General features: G+C 40.9%; 1 protein-coding gene across 1 annotated transcript in view; it reads right to left on the reverse strand.

The window, feature by feature from the left end:
- Positions 1-20,419, reverse strand: part of LOC139147828 (trafficking protein particle complex subunit 8-like) — a 46,112-nt gene extending 25,693 nt beyond the window's left edge. Inside the window, exons 1-9 of the mRNA XM_070719038.1 lie at positions 20,113-20,419; positions 19,040-19,243; positions 12,385-12,477; positions 10,186-10,360; positions 9,316-9,487; positions 4,761-4,989; positions 2,191-2,588; positions 1,446-1,558; positions 151-301 (exon numbers count right to left, since the gene is read on the reverse strand). Coding sequence (XP_070575139.1) covers positions 151-301; positions 1,446-1,558; positions 2,191-2,588; positions 4,761-4,989; positions 9,316-9,487; positions 10,186-10,360; positions 12,385-12,477; positions 19,040-19,243; positions 20,113-20,269 — 1,692 coding nt within the window. The 5' untranslated portion in view covers positions 20,270-20,419. The remainder of the gene's footprint in view (positions 1-150; positions 302-1,445; positions 1,559-2,190; positions 2,589-4,760; positions 4,990-9,315; positions 9,488-10,185; positions 10,361-12,384; positions 12,478-19,039; positions 19,244-20,112) is intronic.
- Between the last annotated feature and the right edge of the window lie 6,299 nt (positions 20,420-26,718).

A 26,718-nucleotide genomic window follows, 5' to 3' on the forward strand; every position in this document is an offset into this window, starting at 1 on the left:
GATAACTAAAGTCTTGTCTCAGACTCAGAGAGGGGCAATTTTTTTATGGTAGGTTCCAAAATATGGGAAGCAGAAGTTGATATCACGGCATACTTTTTAAATCATATCAATACACTGATATCATCGATGCATCCAAAGGGAATTACTCACCAGGGCACCTGCAAAATACATCCATGCATTGTCGTTGTTATATTCCCTCTTAGCTGAATGATAGGACTGGTATGCCAAGTCATAGTTCTGTACCAAGAATGCCAAGTCAGCCAGCCGCCTCATCTGAAGCTCTGGTGACTCAAGAGGGTATCTGTAATAGACAACAAAACGATGACAGATTCCCATGAAACTTGAAGTGAAACACTTATGAGTTTGTAATACAGTATTCTGATCTTTACCTCAATGTGCTTAATCACCCTACTTTTGGTCATATTGACCTGCAAAATTTTGCATTTTTTAATGTTTTGCTGGAAAGAAAATTAATTTACTGACAACCTGAAGTCAGTGGGCCTAACTCAGATAGCTAGATATGTATAAACCAACCTACAAACCTACAATGGGCCTTTGATGCAATGATGAAAAAACACATAGAAGGCAAGAACATAGTCATAGGATTCCTCAATGCACAGGAGGAACTTTTGTGGGCATGAGATGACAGGAACGATGAATTAAAGATATTTTTGATAAACCATAACCTGATCACTATGCACACACTGGGAGGCAGGTTCATGCTGGTACAATACCTGACACACACAGTGTGACTGTCAGCAAGAAAAAACACATTTCAAAACGACATATTTGTACCAAAAATGATTGTTAAATATGTAAGTGTAGACAGTGCATAGGTTGTACACTGACAGTAAAATATTTGGATTGTAATCGACAAAACTAAGCTGAGAAACAATTCACTAAAAAGAAACACATATGGCAACACTACAAAATTTCATATATTTTAATCTTTGACCTGTTATTTACACTTCATATGATGCATTGCTATATCATTACGGTAACTCAAATGATCAGATCGTAATAAATTGCACCAAATGCTCTACTAGTCAGCTTGGCGGCTGACATGAAAGAGACACCAAGCTGGGATGACTTTGATGACTCCACTGTTCCGCAAACATACATGACATTTCGATCAGAGTTCTGGACGTGATGTCATCAACAGTTGCTTTCAAACTGTCACAAGGTCAGCAAATGTTTAAAATTATACAAACATGAACTTTGGACACTTCATAACACCACTCATAGTAATGCAATACATATCTCAATGGTCCTTTACAGCGACACAAAACAGTAAACTTTATATTATAACCAAGTTGTGCTTCTAGTTGCTTGTGTGGCCGAGGATTGATTTTTTTGCTGTGTATGTATTTTTATTCTGGTGTTTTTTTATTTTACAGGACTTTATTCTCTGACTGAATGACTGAAAATAAACGATACACACTTACTTGACACCGGCCGATGACTGAGTTTGAGCTGACTGACTTCCCTGTTTGCTGCCACCAAAGAAACGTTTGGTAGCTGAGAAAAGTGACCTCTGAAAACCCTTCCTGGATTGGAGCTGTCAGCACAGAGCAATAAAATTTGAAAATATACTGAAAATCAGTCTATGATTGTTACCATATCGAAAACACACAAAACTTTTAGTGATGTAATTATCTAACAGAATTCAAGATTATTGTAAGCTTAAAGCGAAATATTAAATTTGAAATACCCCAACCATTTTCACATTTTTCACTAACATACATCAGCTTAATAATAAGAATATAAAACATTGCCATTTTAATAAGTGGAGATACAATAATTATGAAAAACATGTTGGTGACAGTATCCTAAAGCTTTCCAGACTGATATATTCTAATTGTAAGTTAGGCATATTCCTTGAAGTGGTACACCTATTACTTGTTCTGCATTATGTGTAGCTATTGAATTCACACTCTGCAAACCTTTGTTTCCTATTGAGTTTTAAATTGGTGGAATCAATTTTGTTTTCTGCTTGAGCTAATCGGGAATATAGAGAATCTGTCTTTCTAAATGTAACATGCAGCATTTGAGCCGGTTATCTTGTATGAATGTGCTTGGCACCGATATTAACTAAAGCAAGCTATTGTGTTCAGACCCATGAGATATCTATAGATGGTTGACTAAGAATCTTTCTATCTAAATGAATAACCTGGGACAGCAATATCTCACCTGTTCACTTAAAATTCTAATTTGTCTCTCCATGTATCCCAGAAGGCCTTTCACTGTAAATTCATGTATGAAGACTCTGAGCCGGTCCCGATCGTTAGGCGTCAGGCACGCACCATGGCCATCTATAGGCTTGTTGCTAGGGGGACGCTGATTTAATTTATTCATCATACTGACATTGGGCGCTGTAGTTTGAGTTGCCGAGGTGGGAGGTGGCGGGGTGAGTTCGTCTATGGAACCTGACCTTCCCCCGTCCTCGTTTTCTGGTGACAGAGGATGCGTAAAGACTTGTGTCGGCGTCGTGGCTGACGTTGGCTGTGTCGACTGTGGAGGGAGAACTTCTTTATTCTCAACTTGCGGCGGCATCCCAGCTGATACAGAGTTGTCATCAATGTTGTCAACTGAAATTTGAAGAAAAAAAATTACTCCTTTGCTTTCTGAAAACCATTCCAGCATAGCTGTACAATACTGGGTACATATTAAGCCATATTATAAGTCAACTACACATAAGACACGAAACTCATTGCATTTAGGTGGGAGGGAAATCATCCTGTTTTCATGATCTTGCAAAAATTCACACTATCCATATATTATGATTATGTCATATGCATGTGTGTAATACTCAATCTCCAGTCAGATTTTAGTTCTGAAATGCTTACCATTCAGAAATCTGTCCAGAGTTTAAACTTTCCACAATATATTTCAGCAATTTATCATGTTTGAGGAAAGTTCAAATCATACTTTGGTGTCATATTTTCACACTTCCAAAAGTTTCATATGGGGAAGGAGTTTGAAATCAAACGCAACAAGTCTCATTTTCCATTCACATGTTTTAATTATCCACATTCCCTAAAGATTATGTCTCTAGTTATTTATTGCTCCAGGCACTGCAAGAATGCCACATCAGTTGAAAAGAGGAAATATAAATCCGTACAAAAATTGCTACAATGAAATGCTAACCATATTACGACCTGAAAATTACAAAGTTATATTTTTGCTAAAACCTGTACGACCAGAAACTTTATGCTACACTATCTTATAATTTAACACAAACTCAGGTCACTATGCTGAATTCTGGATGATGAAGAATCAGATGATCAAATTACTAGCTTTTGAAGAAGTTACAACACAATGAATTAAACAGCATTCTGAAACAAGTTTGGCTGCGATGACCTCTGAATGACCCATAGTTCTGAATTCATATTCACATTTTATACATATGTGTTACCATGTCACCCCAATTCCCTTTGAAAAGGTCAATAATAACCATTGACGACAATGAGCTTGGCCAAAACCAAGGTGGTGAAAAGCTTAAAGGAGGCAATTTTTGGACATACAGCAACATTAAAATCTGAAGGCCAAACAGGTATGCCAGTATGAGACACTGGCATGAAGTGACCTACTTCCTGTCACATTTTGACAACCATTTGGTAACACATTTATATTAACTCCCTCAACAGACTAATTCCTCATCCATGCAGCGTATGTTTCACTGTAAATTCACGCTGTTTGTTCTGCCTACAACACCTTATGAAGGAACTTCAGTATTTTACTTGATAAATGTGGAGTGTTCAATCTGGTTGGCAATCTGTACTACGCATGTAAAAGTACCATTGATCAGCTTTCTTCATAAACTGTTGGAGGGACTGTATTGCGGAAACAAGCCAATTATTGACGGCAATGGTAAAATCACATCTTTGAAGCTGAGTAGAAACGACTGCCTGCCAAACTGTGCAGGGCAGATGAACTTTAAGTCACTTGACCAATTAGACAGGTCGCAATAATTTCCGATATTTGGATTGCTAATGATCAAAGGACATGTACGTCGCTATGCAGGTTGCAAGAAAATTATCGGCAGGGATGTAGAAAATTTTGGTCACAGATTGCAAAAAAAAAAAGTATATGTGGTTACAAGTAGTATTTTTGCACATAAAGTTTGTGCAAAATGTCCTAATTTTTTTACTAAAACTAAATTTTCACAGCCGGCAAAATTTACCTGACAACCAGTTGTTTTTGCCGGCTGCCGGTTATTTTCTACATCCCTGTATCATATCAGGGCAGGTAATACTAATAGTTTGCAGCAACTTTTCTAAGTTACCTGCTGAAAGGTTTGATTATACTTTCCATGACTTTCTTACAATCTTTGATGAGAACATTTGATGCAAATATCCAAATCTGAAAGATGCAGTATATTACACAGTATTTCAATATTTCAATTGCACAGTCATGGTTATTAAACCTTCAGGAAATAATTCTGTTTAACATTTCTCGTCATTTGAACCAATCTACGATATAATTCCATGTTTTTTTTATTTTCACCCTATCAAATCGATAATATATGAGAAGAGAAATTTCCCTTTTTCCTTAAGTTCTACAAAATATTTTTCTGAAGATATGACAAAAAGCTCCTGGTTCCAATGACAGGTCCACAGGGAGGCCATTTTTGTTTAAGTTCTTCTAAATAGTTTTCAAAAGATACCATGAAAGGCTCCTGACTCCAATGACAGGTCTACAGGGAGAAGCGTAAAGAAACCACTGAACATGTTAAGGTGTACAAATATATCCATTCTTACCATCAGATGCAGCCATTTCGATTGCACTTTCTACCCGGATAAGGCTGGCCTCTTCTCTCTCTGGTCTGCCAAAGACAGGTTCACTCTCCACCCTGGTCAACGACGACACAGACTGACTGGAATTCATGGCCGGCTCCGGCTCACCCTCACTCACTTTACCTGGGAAAGCTTCAGTTTGACTTGGGCCCTCTGTCAGGCTTGTGCCAGTTAGGTCCATATCGCTTTGTTCCTGGCATAATACAAACATGAAATCATTACAAAATGTTTTGACATAACTTGTGCAATAAGAAACACTCTCAAAATGGTTGACAAGATTTCTCATTCATTTCACAGAGACAGATATTAATTGGTATCATGCAAGATTTGAGTTAACCCTTTGAGTGCTGTAATTTTTCCCACCAAAATGTAAATGCAACATTTTGCCAATTTTTATGAACTTTCATGAAATTTTTTTGATAATTTTGGACCAAATGAACATCGCATTTCACTGGCTTAAGTTTTTTATCAAAATTTTGGCAAAAACTTGAAAGAATTTGACTAGGGTATACTTTATAGAGGTGACCAAAATCAACTTTGGCGGAGAGGGTTAACATAAATAGCCAAGACTATGGCACAGTGGTTCCACACTGCATAATTTAAAACACATTAACATCATTAAAGAAGGTTAAACTTTCTTTTTATCAGTTACCAGTTGCCCCCTAAGGAACATGTTTTCTTAAAAACAAGCGACCTAGCGGCCGATATAGCTCCGCTGTGTTTATGTACAGAATAACTATTTTTGACACATGTTGATGAAGAAGGTGGAAATCTTTGATAACTCAATGCAGTGGCCAGAAAACAGTGGCTAAAATAAGCTGCAAAATACAAAATTGAAGATTTCATCATACTGTGAATATATCACATCCGATCATCCCTAAGAACATGTCAACCAAAGCTATCTGATGAGTAGTTTTTTGAGAATAAAATATTCTGACCAAAAATGGCAACAATTGCCCCCAAGAAATAAAAATTGCAGATTTCATCATAATTTCAAAATATCACACTTAGTTCATATATAGAAACCTGTATTCCAAATTTCAAAGCTGTTAGACCAGTACTTTTTGAGAAACGCTTTTTTGACCAAAAATGGGAAAAATTGCCCCCAAAATTCAAAATTGCAGATGTCATCATTATTTCTATAAATATCATTTAGTTCATCTATGGAAACCTGTATACCAAATTTCAAAGCTATCAGATAAGTAGTTTTGGAAATACACATTTTTTGACCAAAAATGGCAAAAATTGCCCAAAAAATACAAAATTACAGATCTCATCAGAAATTCAATATGTATTACTAAGCTTATCTGTAGAAACCTGTATACCAAATTTCAAAGCTATCAGACCAGTACTTTTTGAGAAACACATTTTTTGACCAAAAATGGCAAAAATTGCCCCAAAATTACAAAATTGCAGATTTCATCATTATTTCAATAAATATCATTTAGTTCATCTGTAGAAACCTCTATACCAAATTTCAAAGCTATCAGATGAGTAGTTTTGGAAATACACATTTTTTGACCAAAACTGGCAAAAATTGCCCCAAAAATACAAAATTACAGATTTCATCAGAAATTCAATATATATTACTTAGTTCATCTATAGAAACCTGTATACCAAATTTCAAATCTATCAGACCAGTACTTTTTGAGAAATACATTTTTTGACCAAAAATGGCAAAAATTGCCTTAAAAATGCAAATTTGCATATTTCTGCACAATTTGAACAAATCTGAAATAGATCATCCCTAGGGACATATGTACCAAATATAAAGCTATCTGACCAGTAGTTTTGAAGAAGAAGATTTTTAAAGATTTTTTACCAAAAATGACAAAAATTGCCTTAAAAATACAAATTTGCAAATTTCACCACCATTTGAACAAATCTGATTTAAGTCACCCTAAGCAAACTGCATATCAAATTTCAAAGCAATCGGACAAGCGGTTTCAGAGAAGAAGATTTTTTTACCAAAAACACCAAAAAATGCCCCAAAAATACAAATATGCAAATTTCACCATGATTTGAACAAACTGAAGTGAGGTCACCCCAAGTGAACTGCATATAAAATTTCAAAGCAATTGGACTTGTGGTTTCAGAGGAGAAGGCAATTGTTGACGGACGACGACGGACAACGGACGACGGACGACGACGACGGACGACGACGGATAATCAACCTATTTGATAAGCTCCGCGTCGCTGACAGCGGAGCTAAAAAATTGGGTCCCAATCTTCTTCAGGTGCTTTCTTGAATATGCTCCATTGATAATAAGTAATTATCACCAGATTTGCATACTACCTTCAAGACACACTCATTCACATGCTGCACAAATGAGTAACATCATGTCAAGCATTAAATGGATTCTACCCCACACATGAACAAATGAAGATTTCAGTGTCTTGTTTTTTAAGGAAAATTGAAAATTTGGTCTTTCTAAATAGAGTTTACAAAGTGTATAGCGGTAACTTTTTTCTTTAATCCCATTCTTTACACACTAACCCATAGTGTTTATTCATGACACTGAAAGAAAATAGTTTTAAGTTTTCTTGAGGAAATTTGAACAAAAGTCGAAAACTTTCTGTTTCAAAGCAAGTATTACCATGATACCAAGATTTGGCAAAGCCTTTCACAACCTATAGATTGCAATTTACAATCACAGTTCCTCAAATGGATGACCTGTGTTATGATATTGTGGAGGAAACTGACCTTTGACCTTTAACCTCACCAATGCAACAGTTGAGTGCGAAAAGATCACACCTGTGATCACAAAGAAATGTTAGCAGGTTGGCATCAACATCAAAGCTCAAGCATCAAAGCTCAAGCTGGAAAAAGAGAGGCATTTTTCCTACTCATGACTGAAACAGGCCAAACGATACCTTCTTGTCTCTCTTTTAATTTAGGCGAGGAAAAAAAAAATTATCTGTTCAACGGGCCCGACCGACTCATATTTGGATCACTCCACATTTTTCTTTTTTTTTTTCCAAAATCTTTACGAATCTGAAGAAACGCGGAGATGTTATCAGTGAACATCTGTCTGTAAGATGAATGACCTTCACATTTTCGATGACATTGACTTGAGTGAGATTGATACAGGCTATGATGTGAAGAGTAAAGGTGGAAGTGCATCACAAACATTTGGTCAAGGTGAATGGCAGGGTTAATACGCCGTGGAAAATAAACTATTACGCCACGTGTTCCGTATAGCTTAGACACTCTGTACTGTATTGTTTCACCGGCGTTTATTTCACGTCCGAGTGGTTGTACAGTCTATATTTTCTAGTGTTCCTATTTTCAGTGTTCCTTGAAAATTCTTTATTGTTCTTTGAGTCATCACTCGTTCCGATTTTCGTCATGGCTTTCTCCTATCGAATGTGTGATTGTAAGCAGCAGTTCTCACTGCAGGACGGACATGATTTGTGTTTCCGTTGTCGAGAATGCACAAGGAGTCAACCTTGTGACATTTGTTTGACTTGGACACAGGACGAATGGTCTAATTTCGCTCCCTCGCTCGACGACGTCACCCCGGACATCCCCGGGGCTGACCCGTCAGTTTCTGAGTCGCGAGTTTTGGTTGGAATGCACCGTGCTCATATGGCTGGTGACACCAACACAGAAATTAGCTCTGTTAGATTCAGGTGCCGCCAATGAAGCAAAAAGGTGTTCGTGCTAAGTTTTTCAGCGGGCAGGCAGATTTCAAAACTAATCAGCGGGCGGGGAGAAAATATCGATATTTACTGTGGGCGGGGAAGAAATTTCATTACTTTCAACGGGCGGGGAGAAAATTTTTGACAGTGGGCACCGGAAAATACGTAGAGGGAGGGGAAAGCGGCGTGCTTAATAGAACCTAACTTAGAGGGGAGCAATGTTCCAAGGTATACTGCTAACTGCTTGCATGGTTTTGTGTTGATCTGGGTTGCATAGTGGGCATCTAGTTGGCAATGGGGAATTTCAGTAGTAGGGAGAGGGCAGCGGGGAGCTTGAATTGTTGTGGGGAGTGGGGAGCGGGCAGACTGTAGATACCAGAGGGCAGTGGGCATCAAAATTCAGTGGGAAGGCACTGTATACCAGTGGGAGGGCAGTTACGAACAGCTCTCACTTTCCCCTCCAAATTTTAGGTCAGGGTCAAAAATAAGAAAATTCGGTATATCAGCCTTCAAAACAGGTTTTGTGATGATTTTGAGAAATTCATGAAATTTACCAGTTGGCGGCGCCTGTAGATTGACCTGTAGAAGTGAAGGCAAAGAAGCTGTTCTGGGACAACCAATCCATGTCAACAAAAAATTGAAAAAATCATGAACATACTAAACAACATATCCAGTATATGTTATGTGACTAAGAAAAAGCATGAAACACACAAAAAGTGTTTATATTATATGTTCTGTTTAAGAAAAACCAAAAAAAAATCAAAAAAAATCCGACCTACACCTACCCAACTTTGAAGTCATCCCACCCGTTGAACAGCTTTTTTTTTTTTTTTTGGCCTTATATAGTGAACAGGGAAGGAGAGAGGCAAAATCATACCTTGTCATCAATCTTTTTATTTATAAACTGACTCCATGGATCTGGCAGACTTCCTTGCTCACTGGTAAATGCTGCTGTCTCCGTAGTGTGAAGAGGTCTGGAGTTGATCTTTAGTAAATAACAGGCGTGTGTTCCAAATGAATTCTTCATACTCTTGTACAACCCTTCCGCTCTGAAATGAAATACGACACAGGTCACATAAAAACATTTTTATTGATTAAATGATATAAACTCAGCACAGATTGGAAGAATGTTTAGATGCTGTTGGACACACAAAGGTAGGGAATGACGGTAAATGATTTGGGAACCATGGCATCATTTCTGCTGTGCCCTAAGTCCCCCTTACAAATCAACACAAATGCCTGACATGTCCCCCTCCACCATGTGATCTAGAGCTATTGATATACTAATACACAGAATATTTATAGTGGCATTCTGCACCATGGTTTCTGCCTATGACGTATCATCACGTAGTTGATTGAACCCACTATTTGCCTAGCCACAGTGACAAATTTGCACAAAGATGTGCTGAGCTGATAGACTATCAACTACAGTTTGCTTCCGGCTTACAAAACTGTATCTAAATGAAATGTGAATGATTTGTGCAGGCTTCAAATATATCAAACAAGTCATATAACTGGATGGAAAGGGGCAAGAAATTGTACTACAATTTAGCTTAAATTTGCTAAAATCTTGAAAAACCTTTGCTTGCGTAACTTTAATTTGTACACTTTATTTCATTATGGCCCCTGTCTATCAGAACCAGATCCCCCAAACTTTAGAGTAGAGGAGGACATTCTCCCTTTGTGAGAGAAACCTGGAAAAATCACAGACAACTGAAAAGAAAAAAAAATACACATAAATACTCACTGTTCCTCATCACCTTCAACTTGATCATGCAACAGGACATAGTATTTGAATATATTATTGTTAAACCATTTGGGATAACTGGTTTTGGAATTAAACTGATGCTGATTCTGCTGCTGGCTTAGCTTGATGAACTGATCCATGGGATCGGCATGTGATGTGGACACCACCAACATACCTTGTGATTCCGTAGGTCAAGGAAAACAATCCTATGTAAGACTGAATCCTGTGGTGTGGATTCAGAGGTGAAAAGCAATGCTAAAAATGTAGCTGAAGTTACTGAGACCTGGTGTGGCTGCCAGGATCCACGACGACACTGAACAATATTGCCTAGATTTGGCAAAATCTCTGGCACTTAATTGGTATCCCAAAATGGTTACTGCCGTAAGATGTCATCATAACATTGGCTATACAGTGTAGGTTATATTTGGGCTACATTAAATTGCTAAAAAACTGACATCAAGGAGTATCAGTTATTTCATTCAATGTACATCATGGTAAAAACAATAAATTTTTGGATAATGTGCAGAAAATAAGATCATTATACAAAATATTTTCCAAAGAAAAATCTTTTTGGGATCGCCCCATCCAATTTGAAAGTCTTGCAATGGCATCTGGGTAACCAAGATAATTTCTCTCCATTATGATTCCCTGCAACGGTCTCTGATTATGATTAGTCACTCAGTCATCCTATCATCTTATAAAAACCAGAATGCTCTTTTCTCATGGACATGACATGTCTTGGGCATCTGCAGATGCAACTGTATTAGCAATGACACACCCAGAACCTTGCTCCTCTAGTCTACCCACAATATCAGATTAATGGTTCTACTCCGGAATAAAAGGATGCGATGCGTTCTACAGACTCAGTACGCCCAAATAATCACGTGATGCCGGTACAAACAAGCTCACATGTGTACTAACGCGTATGGAAATCCACGTACATCTATGCGCATTTGCATTGGCTTTGTTTGTACCGTGGTCGATTCGAATTCCGGGTTTGGCCTATTCCTCCCTAAAGGCCCAACAGCTGTAACTTATTGTATTATTTTCATTATTTTATTTTCAAAATAAAACAAGGTCCTGTTACTGAACATACTAAAAGATGTTTGTTCAAATATTTTTGATCTTGAACAAGAACTGCATGCACGAATTTACATATGATGATTAGTAAATGAGTGCCCCACTCAAATATGGCCGCCTCTATGCGAATAGAATCCTCAGACAGACATGTTGCTGTCCATTGGAGCACACAGTGCTGAATGTTATCAATATGCATTTGCTTTGCTGTTTTCTTTGTAGCATTACCGGTTATTGAAAATAGTGAGAAACTGAAGACAAACTGACAACTGCCACACACTAGGGCAGTGGCCATTTTGAATTTCAAATATTGGTTAATGTTAGGTAATTAGTTTCTCTGGTACCAAAATTTGCAAGGTGGTCCCTGAATTTTATTCTTGATTTGGAGAGAGAATAGTTGGTAGTCTCCTTAAGGAAAGTTTGAGCAAAAGTTCAAAAATTTCACTTTCAAGATGCCTACTACCTTAACAAGGAACAGGGATGAAAATCCTACATACAGTGGTCTGTTTGACTATCTATGCCAACAAAGAGAGCACAGCATAGCTGGCACCCTACTTTCACATGGGTGAGTAACATTTTAAAGTGACAAATATAAATATCTCTTGATGAAATCTCTTCATAAGCTGTGCTACAACACCAAATAAAGCAACAAACCTAAATGTTGCAGGATGTGAATATTTTAGACATGATCTCTAGGGTGGACATGCCAGAACGTTCTCTTTCATAGGGTGGTGGTATTGAAAGATCGTCAAATCAGAAACCAGTGATTTGACCCATACAGCAAAACATCTGATACGAGATTTTTCAGCAATATTGAAATTTGGCTTGGTAGTGTATATGAATGAAGACCTGACCTCATTTATACAGAGAACACTTTATCAGTGGCATGTGATAACTTACATGGGAAATTATTCTAATACATACGTCACTGGAGATGATATTAGTGACTCAAAAGTGTGCATTACTGTAAAAGTCCTTGGGGCGGTTTTGCATGACTTTATAATAAAATTCATGAATAATTCTCATGATGACATTCAAATTTCAAATTTCCAAAACAATTTATGCCCATGATTAGAATGATTCAAGGACTACACAAAATGACCAGCACAGTTCAAAGGATACAGGCGACGAAATGCTTGAGGAACTCATGATCCGACGGAATCTGTACAGTGTGTAGGAATGAATCCCGGTATGCTTCAAACCATGGCGTAGAGGCTGATAATAGGAAGAGAACAACAATCAAACATTATTCACTTCAAAGCTGTGAACAGTACATGCATATGACAATTCAAATGTTTCATGAAAGTGGCAGTATTTTCACCTCTTGTTTTCAGCACACACACATTCTTGATGTGGAGTGATCGAAGTTGTATCTGATGAGGACTACAGAAATCAAATTCAATTCAGTGTGATAAATGGAAACAATAGTTTCCATAAAGATTTGCTGAAGGCAAATACTTTGAATAGGAAAAGTTTGGCGGATGTCTTTACGGTCAACAGACACATCCTTGACAGGGTGGATAATTCAAAGCTACTCCATAAAATTTTTTATCATGATATTCCTCAAAAAATTTAAAGATAAACCGATGATTTCATTTATTATTATGTTGCATTATGATATACCAACCACTAAGGTCTGCTAAAAAAAATAGGTTGTGCATGTTTGAAGTGATAGTTGTGAAAATAACTGCCAATATTTTCAAAAATCCTATTTTGTTCCTGTCTCTGAGTTTACATAAGTGCAAGGCTCTGGGGGATTTACATTAACCCTTTTCCTGCCAAGTCGGTGAAAATCCGCTTGAAATTCGGTGTAGCTAGAATCTGAGCAGCCACGGCCGTTATCCTGCCAAGGCGGTGGAAATCGGGCTACTTTTTGGTACCCCCTTTCCTGCCTAGTCGACGGAACTACGTGTAGCAAACCCTTGCTCACGCTAGGGGTCGTTCGAGGACAGGTTTTGGGCGAGGAACGGCGTTTGCTCTCGAAATGGGTTCACAGAGAGTCCAAGGACAGGGAAAGGTGCGGAAGCTACCCAGCCAGTCCCCAACCCGGTGGGGGACTGGTTTTTTTGGTGGGGGACGAGTAACGTACTTGGCAGGTTAGCACGTTGACGTATTCTAGCGGAGTTTGGGGTAACTTGGCTCTGAGGCACTACATAGATTGCGGCCGAAATTGACCGTCTCGGCAACGCTAATCTGTAAGGCAACCGCCTAAGACCGCCTCAGCTGGCGGTGCAATTTTTTGCCAATGGTGCGAGACGAAAATCACGGACTTGGTCCTGATTGACGGGAAGTGCGGACGGATTTGACGGACTCGGCTTTCTCGAAGGCAACCGCCTAAGACCGCCTCAGCTGGCGGTGCAATTTTTTGCCAATGGTGCGAGACGAAAATCACGGACTTGGTCCTGATTGACGGGAAGTGCGGACGGATTTGACGGACTCGGCTTGATTAGTCCCTGACATGGAACTGATCCGAACGGACTTGAGCGACATTTGTGAAGGGTAACCACCGCTTTTAACCGACTTGTTACCTTCTCGAAAAGACTACCCACTCAGATGTCGGACGTTGTCGGCTGCACTTGGCTCTAGACGTTCAAGCCGTGCAACGAAACACACCGCCTCAGCCTTGCCATTCAGGAACATGGCCTCAAAATTTGATACCATTGTTCACCGACTTGGCGGCTGCGGTTAGGTGCGTGAACCGTTTTCACGTTGTTCACCGACTTGTTACGCCTATGTTGTCCCTGTGAAGTTCGGCTAACGGCCGAGTCTAACGGGAGTTGGCAGACCTGTGTTTGGTTTATACCGTAGTATGACCGACTCAGGTAGAGGTACCTGTCGGTATATTCCGAGTTTTACGCACTCGGGCGTCAATGACGGGTCGTCATCACCGCTGATGACGTAGACGTGCTGGCCACGTTATTTGAAGGAGCCATGTTGCCCAACGGACGAGGCCGAGACAGCCGTTGACAATTTTGGCATCCTTCATCTTTGACCGCCTTAGTTGGGTAAGCCGCTCGGCAGGCGACGGTTATGACCTAAACAAGCCGCTGAAGCACTGTTCGTTGCCGTACAAGAACGAGACGGCCAGTCCATTACTGCTTAATGGGCAATCTGTCGGGTTGGCTTGTCACCGACTTGGATGACAATACGCCCTGCGCAGGCGTACTTAGAAGGGACATGAGGTTAAAGATACGGGTTTCCCACCCGTACTAAACATGGGCTTGGGGCAACGTCCTTGGGTGGCAGGTGCGCATGCCACGTACCCAGCTGGACGGAATGTCAAGTTGAGATGCTAATGACATTGACTATGTTATGCTAAGTGCTCGATTGATTTGCATCGCAAATGAGTATTATTAGCATATCAAATGGTGCGGACAGGCAATTTACATGACGGGTAGGAATGTCAGCGCCGGTTGGTGACTGATTGCCGTAGGTCCATTATAATAACAGGTGGATGCATATATTAACACCCCTGCGTCCAATCATGTCCAGGGCTTTGTTTCCCTGTGGCTTTAAAAGGGAGGGACCTGCTAGTCTGTCGACACTGTTCCAGACATGAGCTTGACGGACCGCAAAAGTTTTCTGAAGGCGAGCAGACGACTGAAGCTCAAAGATGCAGAGTCTCCGGGCGGTAGTGGTAGCGATCGTTGTGATGTCCCTAGTAAACGTTCTAAGAAGTCGGGCAAGAAACGCTCCCGTAAGGCGAAGCCATCTCCGGCTGAAAAACCCAGTGGTAAGCGTAAACGTAAGACCGATCGTTCTGCCGATGAGGATGATGACGGGTCACCGGTTGCCAGTGGTTCTCACCCGGCTGCTCCGGGAGAGACTACTTCACCTGCAGAGACTACATCTGCTCTTGTGGGAGATACTTCACCTGCACAGACTACGTCTGCTGCTGCTAGTGAGACAGTGAGTAATGAGACGGCTGATGCCATTGGTTCTCCCCCGGCTGCTCCGGGAGAGACACCACCTGTTGCTACTATGAGCCCTCATCCTGCGTCAGGAGAGGTTCCTGTGCCCAGTGCGAAAGAGCTTGAGTCCTCGTCATCAGCAGAGGCTGCCGAGCCCGCTCCTGCCATAGTTTCGTGTGCTGCGATGTCCCCGCCGAAAAAGATAGTGCGGAGGGTTCGTTATCAGGATAGCCCACCTGATTTTGAGCCAGATATGATCCTTGATGCCGCTACGGGCGAGTTCAGGCCCAGACGCCCAGACGACGGTGATATCACCGCTGAGTCCGACTCGGAGGTTGACGAGGATGCGGCAGAGGACGATGACTTTTATGACAGGCAGTACGTAGGTGAGGCAAGCTCTGACGACGATGATGACGTTGCTGCTGTGTTGGCGGAGGACGACACACCTCCTGTCTGGCGTATGTCGGAGACTACCGATGCTAATATATTTGAGGAGACCGATTTTGACCATGAGAGAGGACCGACTTTCACCTTGCCCAGCCACGCCCGTGAGCTCGATTACTTTTTAAGTTTATTCCAGCTACACTGATCAGATTGGCCAAGGACGAGACTAATAAATACGCCAAATTCCACCAGCGACATATCGCTAGGAAAATAGATAAATACTGGCGTAACGCTGACTACCGAGAGGTGCAGGCGTTCATTGGCGTCTTAGTCTGTATGGGTATCGACCGTAAATCATCAGTGGAGGATTATTGGTCTAGCGATCCCTTTCTGAGAAACCAGGGTATTTCTACTGTGATTACCCGCAGTCGCTTTCAGCAGCTTATGCGATACTTTCATCTGGCAGACCCAGAGAACGATCCACGTCGTGATCCTGATGAGGCACGCCGCCGACGTCGGTGTCAAGAGGATCCCCTGTATAAAATCAATCCATGGATGGAGCCCATAGTTGACCGGTGCGTAAATAATTATAAGATGGGTAGAGAGATCTCCATCGACGAGGGCATGGTGCGATTTAAGGGCCGTTCTAAATTTAAGCAGAGATTACCGCATAAGCCTGATCGAGACGGTTTCAAGATATGGCAGCTGTGCGACTCCACCACTGCATACATAGCTAACTTTGCACCGTACCTAGGTGTGAAATATCGGATCGGACTGATGGGAGACGGCAGGAGCGAGGTGTGGTGAAAAGAATTACGATGGAGCTGGTCCAGCCATTCTGTGGATATAATCACAGCCTATTCTGTGATAGCCTGTTTAGCACGGTCGTTACTGCTAGAGAGCTGATGGAGACCGGGATCTACATGGTCGGGAGTTTCAACCGCCGTAATCGTCGCACCATGCCCCCTCAATTAATTCCGCCGGGTAAGAGGAAGCGCCTTCCTCTGTCTGTTGGGGATATGAAAGCCACGACCAGAACGGACTCTCGTCTTAACATCACTGCTTATCAGGATAGTAACGCTCAGGTGCTGATCTTGAATACGGTCTATCCACCCTTGGAGTGCGTGCCAGTGGGGGAGGGAGACGAGCGGCGACAAGTGCCTCTGTCGCTGTATAATTATCGCCGGTACATGGGAGGCGTCGACCGAGCCAACCAGAAGCGCAAGTACTTTCACACTGGGCGCAAGAACCACAGATGGTGGACATATCTGGCATGTTACCTGATTGATGTTGCCCTGGTAAATGCATATATATGCTTCAAGCATGTACACCCTGATAGTAAGCTGACCCATAAGATGTTTCATCTGCGTGTCGGGAAACAACTCATTGGCGGTTATTGTGGGCGATCGCAGCCCGTGTGAGAGAGGTCGAGGCCACTGTTTCTCTTGCCTCGTACATCAATCCACAAAATCAGCCAATGCACGTTGTCAGCCGTTTGGAGGGGCGGCAGAAATGCTGTAAAGTATGTAGCAGAGAGGGTAAGACCACTGCGAGCGGACGACTGTCTGAGACGTCCAAAGGATGTAGTCTGTGCGGGGTTCATCTTCACGAGGGCGAGTGTTTTGCGGCTTTTCATCATCGCATGATGCTACGAGGTAAGAGGAGCATTGGCGTGCAGACCTCTACTCACACAGCCCCGACGACACCCATCAGCAAGAGAACCCGACGTAAATAACGGACAGGGGACAGCTTCGCCTAACAGTGGCTTGACTGTATTCTGAACACGGACCATGATCACATTTTGAGCACGGTTGTGCCGTTTGTTTGTGCTTTACGATCCCGCTGATTGTAAATTGAAACACGGATTATTTTGTACAATCCCCCGATTGTAATCTTTGTAACACGGACCATGCACTCGGACGTCGAGACAGACTCTGAGATTTATTATTCGGCATAATGTAAATTATTCCCGAATAAAATACTATCTATGGATCGCATATTTTCGTTTTGTTTTGTTTTGTTTAGACGGATTATTTTGTACAATTCCCCCTATTATAATTTTTGAAACACGGATCTGCCACCCCGATTGTAATTTTTGAAACACGGACCATGCACTCGGACGTCGAGACAGACTCCGAGATTTATTGTTCGGCATAATGTAAATTATTCCCGAATAAATACTATCTATGGATCGCATATTTTCGTTTGTTTTGTTTTTACCCCCCTTTCGTTTTTGGCAGATCCGTAAGGACGCTATAGTAATGGATGAACGTGCGTTGTATCACGTGGGAGGGGCACAGCCCAACGGAGGCTGTGCTCGTGCGACGTAGACGTTGTACCAACCATCTGTCGTTGGGGTTAGTGCATAGAGCAGTTGCACTGTCCAGAGCTAAGGTGGTACAAAACTGCACCTTAGTAACAACTGCACAACTAACGTGTTAGGAAACGGTAACACTAACGAGCTAAGTGTTCACTGAACTGGCCAAACTACGTACACGCCTTCCTTCAATGGCGGAACTATGTCGTTGACACTACGTCAAAGCAGACTGCAATGTGCGACTCTTCCAAGTCGTTCAAAGTACGTGGCCAAGTGACACAACCCAGGGGAAACAGGACAGGTTTGAGGGTGCTCCCGCACCCATAGCACTAACCCCTGGGTCTTCTACTAACCCACGAGAGAGGTGACGTTTCCCCGGTGTGGCCGTGCGTGCCGGCGAACGAGCTTTACTTCCGCGAAAGTAAGCTAGAAAAGGGCATAAAAGTGCACGTCCCCCGGGGCAAACAACGCCCGTGACCTCGTCATTTTCTGGACACAACCTCATCAGCGGTTGCCCCTCTATACGGGCATGCAAAAATTTTTGAAGTCTAACACGTATATGATCGGTAATCGTACCCCGAAAATGCGGTATTTTTCCCGCCAAATGCCTGGCAGGAAAGCGTGCAGGAGAGCCTATCTTCTGTAGACACGGAAAAGGGGGCCGGTTTTGACCGACTTGGCAGGATAACGGACAGGGGCGCTCGGCAGGAAAAGGGTTAAAGAGACACTCTAGAGTGTTCATTTTTAACCAGACACAAACCGAATTGACCAGATATTAACTACAGAATTTTCGGTTGGCTATTTTCATTAACTGTCTAATCTATGAAGGGTATGCACTCTGTGTGAACTCCTCTGCCTCTCTCACCACCAATCAGCAACAATCTGTTACACACAAACCGAATTGACCAGATATTAACTACAGAATTTTCGGTTGGCTATTTTCATTAACTGTCTAATCTATGAAGGGTATGCACTCTGTGTGAACTCCTCTGCCTCTCTCACCACCAATCAGCAACAATCTGTTACCCATTTAAAAACATTTTGAATGCAGTGCAATTATAACAAAGTGTAGAATGATTTAAGGAAAATGTGTATGAGAAATTTTTTAAATGACTGCAGATGTCAACTTAAAGAAAAGTTACAGAGCCAAATGTTGAGGACTTACGACTGATCTGAAGATCATAGTTTCCTACGCTGAGAACGTTCGTTCGGTTTCCTTCTGCTACCTGTGGCAGTTGGGCATTGGATACTGCTTCATTGGTTATCTTGCGGGCGATAGTTGGCGATGGGGGCTGCATGTTCATCTCATTGACAATGATTCGCAGGTTTCGTACCGAATGAACCTGCCCAGCTGGATCTCGTATGTGCGCTGAAATTCGTAAACATAAGTGAATGATCTTAGCTTCAGTCAACATAGAGTCGTGTCCTGATGACAACACACAGCCACAATCATTTATCTGAACACTGGAGCCCTCTGGTTCAGTTGTGTCATGGATATAGTAACTTACAAGACTGTATACTGACAGTTGCACAATAGTAAGTACCACCATCTGTACACGCAACACTCCTTGAGTTACTCTTGGCATTAGAACAGATACACTTTCACTCCCAGCACTACTTAACAGACCCCTTTTCTTGCTTCTTGATAATGATACACATACAGAGTGATGAACTCCGCAACAAAATTACAAAAACACAACACACATGCAGCAAAGATTTAAGTTGTAGGGATACATGGGTCACTCCCGGCAAAACCATAACTGGAGCAATGTTAGGGCTTAAGACCGCAGCAACAACTGGGATAATAAAGCCCACTTTCACATCACTTGAATCGATCAATTATATAATGAAACATAGATGTCTCTCTGGTAAATGTACATTCATGTGTCCATGTTATTGTTAGTGTGAGGATATGTTTTGAAAACGAAAATATCTCTATGAGCTTTGTCCGATGTAAAAGTCTGTCCCGAAGCCGCCATACGCGTCGTTCAACGGTGAATCGAACGACGAGTTATCAGTGTGTCATTGAATGGAAAGGAGTGGACGACAGAAAGTGGAACAGCTGACGACGTCTGGCTCTACAGAGTACGGTCATAAAGTGGGTGGACCGCTGAATAACTTGTACGTGAATGACACCGGATGTGTAATATAGAAATGTACCATAATTGTTTTACGTAGAAATACAAAACATGTGAATATACAACGGACAAACTGAAATTAATTTATGCCGGCCATTACCTTCTGTCGTAAGCTTGCAAAACGGTCGCACCATTTCAACGAATGTGAGGTTATTTTTCTGGCACAGGACTTCGGCGTCATGGCTGCAAAGTACGGCGACCATCGGACCGAAAGCATTCTGAATAAATTCTTGAGCACTCTGGGCGCATTGTGCCATGGCTTTTTTGATAGATATAATCAGTCTCCTTCCGAACTATTTCAGTTTCACCGATTTTAGTGCTACATACGCCGATGCGATGGTTCGTGAATTTCGACCCTGGCTACGTTTTCAGTGACACGGTATCCGCCATCTTGAATAGAGAATTGTGGGGTGTTTCCCTCACAGACAGTGAGAAGCATTGTGGGAAAAGCCAGGCGGCCGATGTGTGTGCACTCAGTCCATGTATCCTCACAGTCCCAGAGCACAGTCCCTCCAAAGTTTTTTTGTTTGTTTGTTTTGTTTTAGTTTTAGTTTTTTGTCTTTTGTTTTTTGTTCGTTTTTGTGTGTAATTTTGTTTTTTGTTTGTTTGCGGGTTTTTTTTGTTTGTTTGTTTTGTTTTTTTTTTTTTGGGGGGGGGGAAGAGAGAAGAAATAGTGCATTACATGCATGGCAAACATGCCCCTTTGAAGTGTTTTAAATGATGTTCCAGCGATATAAATTGGTCGAGGTTTGTGCATGTGGCAAATTGTGCGTTGCTGTGCCACTGGTCTACGCAAATGAAATCCATCTCTATACTATGGTCCCTCCACAAAAGGGGCCGTTTGTATACCCAGTGATCAATTTTGGCAGTCATCGTGATAACTAATGCCCCAATTGCCCCAATTGTTTTGAAGATGGCAAAGTCTGGCCGTATACCTACTAACACTACCACCCAAAGAAGCGAAAGTCTGGAAAGTTGACCAAAGGAGAAAGCCACCATTTATCATTAGGGGTGGACCATTTGATATTTCGGGGGGAGATCTTTACGCAGCTTCACCCACATTTTTCCAACTGATTCGGAATACTGGAAAGTTGAAAAGCAAATAGAAGCATTCTTCGCGACAGCAATATCACTGATGGAAACAAATAAGAAGTAATTGAGGTCTCCTCAATCCGTAAGAAAACCACTACCACTCTTATTGAAAGTTTGTTCTCAGCAGTAAGACTAAAAAAGCATGTGGCACAAACCGACTAAGGATTAAAAAGACTGCAAATGCATTATTAGTTGTATACATTGAAACAACACAATAATCTGGCTATGTGGACAAGCTGAAGTGAGTATTCAAGATATTCACGTGTAAATTTTGGAAACTGTCGCAGAAACACAGCAAATGGATATTGCTATTTGATGTTTCAAATTGAAACACGCGTAAAACAACAGCAAACGTGTGGGTTGAAATCCCGGCGGTGGCAGTCCCCGGGTTGGTGGGTACCCATGCATGCTTGTTACCCAAGTTTGAAAAGTACCCCCTTTCCTAGAATATTTCTGAGAAAAACACCCCAATTTGCGTCAAATCTGGGAGAAATAAGCTGTAAAAAACATACCCTTATTTTCGAAATCTAGGAGGTTAGTATGTTAACTTCCAGGTTGACCCTGGAGGTTAGACCCTAAGTGATGGGCATGTATACGTCATATGTACGGTTAGGTACTGTTTTTCATTTTCTTTGTGAGTGAGACTAGACCAGATTTAGTGTCCTAGGAGATTATGAAAGGACTATCCCTAATATCGGAGGTTACTCTGAAAAAGTACCCCTTTTTCTCGATTTCACGGACCTAGAATCTCCGAGATGACTGAAGAAAAACACCCCCTTTTCCGTGAATTTGGTAACGCGCATGGGTACCCACCAACCCGGGGACTGCCACCACCGGGGTTAAAATATTAATCAAATCAGGACATTAATGAAGGGTGCGTCGAAAATGACGGAAAAAAAAGGGTGTTCAAAGGGGCGCCGACATTGATGATATTGTAACACTGGTGTGCCGTTTTGGCACACCAAAATTACATGTAAAGATGTTATAAAATGGGGCGTGGAAGGCAAGCCGAAAATGAATAGTAAAGACTTAGAGTAACTGTCCGTGCATGACTTTTTACTTTAAATTTGCTGGCGATCACTTTTTAATTTTTTTTGTGCCATTCATGGCTTGATTTTTTTTCAATGGCAACATCTCGGCATATTTTTCCCAAAATCGTCCAAGCCCCAAAATGACATAAAATGATCCATCCCTTGCTGTAATTTTGTAAAACTGGTGAGAAATACTTTCAGACTCCTCCTATAACAGAATGTTTCGATGTGCACCCGCCTTAAATATGTACGAATCCTAAATGAGTTTAAATTTTCCTCTCTATCTTCTTTGCACGTATGTACGTATTTTGATATGTCATACAGCTATACTCTCCCGGAACGTTGGCAAAAGGAGCCTTCAGTATAGATGATCCGATGGTCTTCCTGTTTTGTTTTGTTTTTCGGTGTTTGTTTTTGTTCGGGTGGTATTGTAGTGTTTGTTTTCAGTCTCTCCCCTTTTTATTATGTGATGCCGTTTGTAAGTGAACAGTAGAGTGTGTCGAAAAGCTAAGCGCAGAGTGAACAATTATGTTGTTGAAATCGAAAAAGTCCTACCACTGATCAAGAACATTTCATTGTATTTTGCATGTGGTTAGGCCTACATACGTACGGTTTCATTCACGAATGCGTGTGGAGTACACAGTAAGTGAGGCTACCCACAATCCTCCATGATCTGTACACACGGAGATCACCCGCTAAACATGCTGAAGTGAAGCAAATTCTTCTGTACAGAGAACAACTCGGTCCATATTTCAAAATTCTGGCAACATAGTTCTGATAATCATGATTTTCTGATTTCTCACTGTGAATAATGAGAAGATCAACCCCTTTTCTGTGGAGAGGTAGCAATTTTGTAATTTTGTCGACATAAATTTTTGACAGCCATACACAATATTTTCAAGGAAACTAAGGGAATAAGTTGCATCTGTGTTGGCAAAAGAAAGGGTATTGATTTTTTTTAATGTTTGTAACAAAGGAAATTTGCATGTCTGACAGGTGGTATGATGAGACCATCTTAGTTGCTGATAACTTTACCTTGAAAAGTGTGAAATTTTTAGCACCTCCAAACATCGACTTCTCATTCAATTTACTCATGAATTTTAAACATAATCAATAATTTTGGAACATAATTTTAACAAATAATCCTGAACTTGAAATGTAAGTTAAAAATTGTTAAGAAACTGATAAAATTGAAAAAGCCTTTAGCAAAAATATCTGAGTGAACAAATCAAGGGGAATTGTGGACAGCCTCACTTACTGTGGAGTAGTGTATAATGACGGGATCTTTCCGGGTGTACCACTTTCAAATTGACATTTAAGGTAGTATACACGTCTCGGAAGTGAAAGACTTTAAATTTTGCTCAAATTTTCCTCAAGAAATCTTTCGACAATTCTCTTTCAAAATAAAAATCGGGGATCACCGTGCAAATTTTGGTACTTGAGAAAAATATTACACAAGATTTACCGACATTTGAAATTCAAAATGGCTGCCACCACTGTGTTCTCTCAATGGAGAGAAATCAAATTTTCGATTTTGGAAAAACTAAGCCGGTAAAAAGTTTCCTTACACTAAGAGCTTTAAAATGAACCTCCAAAAGTGGTAGATAAGGAAAGAATTGGAAAAGTTTGAGGATCCAACTATCTGTCTCCGGAGCATTCTACCTTAACTCCAAGCGTTTATTGTCTAAATCGCACATTAGTGTTAGATTGCCGTTGGAAACAGCGTTTTCTGAATCATTTTGCAATTAATTTTCAATCTGGCCCATATCGGTAAAATAAGTAAGCTGAAAACTGTTGCCCATACACCTGAGACGAATACGGCAATAAACTTTGTCATTGCACATGTTATATATTGGACCTATTCCAGATCATTGGGTGTATTTCATGTGTTCAATGTATAATCCAGGCGCTCACATTTGACGCCTTACTAAGCTTAGTGTGATTAAAATCAACCAATCGGATTAAAATCATATACAGAGATAGCGACGTTTCCGCCTTTGTTAACAATTTAACCATCGTTCACATATCTATTAAATATTGTCATATTTCCTTCTATATATAGTGCAGTTAAGTTTGTTTTCCGCTTCAGAACGTGGGTCCGTCATTGTATGTAACATTCTCTCATGAATGCTGGGCCAGGGTCCATGCTTAGGTGTAAGCAGCCAGTTCGAGAGATCCGATTATAGTCGTGTACATGGAGTACCTGTCAGCAGCCATTGCATCTCTTGGGTATCTTTTATTCGCACAAGAGCCCTCCTTGCTAGTCTGGCTAATCCTGTTCGGATAGCGCGATGTCTGCAGGGGCCCTGCCGCAGGCGGCTTATGAAATCCAGAAAGAGACATCAAACAACGATTGTCTTCATATATCAAGTTTCTACACATATAAAATACAGAAAGCAAACTCAATGCGTATCATGTTTTATTAATAGTATTAATATTTCAAAAATATTAACTCGAATAGCATTTTGTAGAGTGCTCTGAGACTGTATTAATATATGCAGTATTTAGGTCCAGTTTCTGCTTTAGGGTAGAATATACATAGTTCAGACTTACAAGACAGAGATTTGAAAAAATAAAACATATTAAATAAAAGCATTACACTACAAACGTGTGCGTTATAATACTAAAGACCTGACCGGGACAAGCATCTCAAAGACCTACATTAGACACTCGTCACCCACAGCTACAAACAAGAGCAGTAAATTAACATATTACACGGACAAGTAACGAATTCGCGATGACAAAAAAGCTGGCGTTAATAGAATCACAATGGTGGCCATTTATTACCTTAGCAAATGAATTCAAACTCAGAGTGAACGCAAAAGACATAACTCTGGGAAATCTGAGAGAAATCTCTCAAGTAAAGTCAATCATATTGCCTACAAGCACTTTGCAGACTTTGAAATAACGAAATATCAGCGGTATATTCCCCACATCACACAAATTCTACTGAAACTCCTGCAATAACAACACAACCATTACGGTTTACGGCTTGCGGTCTCCCCATGTGTAGACTGGTTGATGTTCGGAACCTTGACTGTCGAATTTCGTTTGCCTCTTTTGGCAGACTCTTATCGGTGAAGTCTCTCGCACATACGACGTTGGGGGAATCGCAAGCGACAAGTTGTGCTTTGTTCATGGTTTCACTGTCTCCCCGTTTCATCATTTTTTCCATATCTCTTTGGCACATGGAGAAATTGTTTGTCATTTAAACATGAACTTCAGTTTGTGTTTTGTGTAAAAATGGCATGTGTCCGGGCTTTCGTGCGCTCTCCTAATAAACTACGGTTTCACACAATTTATGGCGTATTCATACCTTGTGTACAAGAAGAGCAAATGAAGTATATTCTATTTGCTTGAAAATGTTATTTACATATAAAATTAAAGTTGCTGCAACTTTTAATGAATTTTTCCTGTAGTTTTGTTTTTAATGTCAACTACAAAGTTTCTTATGTTACTGCTCAAAATTCATATTGACTCAGAGGTAAAACTTCAGCTTGTCAACTAAGCCTGCGCATGTGTAGACTTGAACTGCATTGCTACCGTTGACAAGTGAAATATGGATCCGGACTAGACTCTCAATGTAAACACTAAGAGAGCATTTTACATGTGTGGAAGCTGCTTTCTCAAGCTAGTTCGTAGGTTTTTCAACGTTCTTTTGGTTTCGAAGAACTTGCAATTGAAACACGAACAAAACTGGTCAAAAAGTCATCAAAATTAACAGCTTTTGGCCCTTTTAGCCAACTGGTTCGATATAACACAGTTGACTTCGGCAACGTAAATGCTGTCGATAGTTTGCAGGCTATAGCCTCAGGGACATGATGGTCAATAGACCTCGGTGCCCGTCCATATGCATGTTAGACGTGTGTAGTGTGTTGTTCTGTTCAATCCAGCGAAAAACAATATAACATTGTTTTTGTGTTTTCTCTCTCTCTCTCTCTCTCTCTCTCTCTCTCTCTCTCTCTCTCTCTCTCTCCTTGCTTGTTTACATATGTATTTGTTCTAGGAAAAAGAAACTGTCAGATCTTTAGTCGTTTAATATGATTGAACTATCTGTGGTTCTTTACAATCAGTGTTGTTGCTTGTTGTTCGTGCGAGGTGTACGCGTGCACATGGATATGTCTTAATTAAAGGGCCTGCAGCAGTAACGTTTGATGTTTCTTTAATACTTTCATTTAACATATTCACCACATATCCGATTGTAATCCCGAATGCACATTGAGATACACAGTATTCAGCTGTCAACTCAGCCTGTACATGTATAGACTGCTATGTTACTGTTGACAAGTGACAATCTGGTCCGGACGAGAATTTAAATGCAAACAATGGCGTTACTATTGCATTTTACGCATATTGACAAGCTTAATAGTAGGTGTTTCAGCATGCTTTGGGGAGTAGAACAAGAACTTGCATTTATCTCAAGAGTAGTGAAGACAGAAAGGTACTGGCCCTTTAATGTCTGCTCAATCGAAAGTAGTATGCTCCTCGAAAGCGAATGATTTAACTTTTGCTCAAACTTTCCTCAAGGAATATTTCAACCATTCTCTTTCAGGAGCAAGAATAAAAGTCGGGAGTCACCGTGC

This window comes from Ptychodera flava, chromosome 13, assembly GCF_041260155.1.
Source record: "Ptychodera flava strain L36383 chromosome 13, AS_Pfla_20210202, whole genome shotgun sequence".
In the NCBI taxonomy this organism is placed as follows: Eukaryota; Metazoa; Hemichordata; class Enteropneusta; family Ptychoderidae; genus Ptychodera; species Ptychodera flava.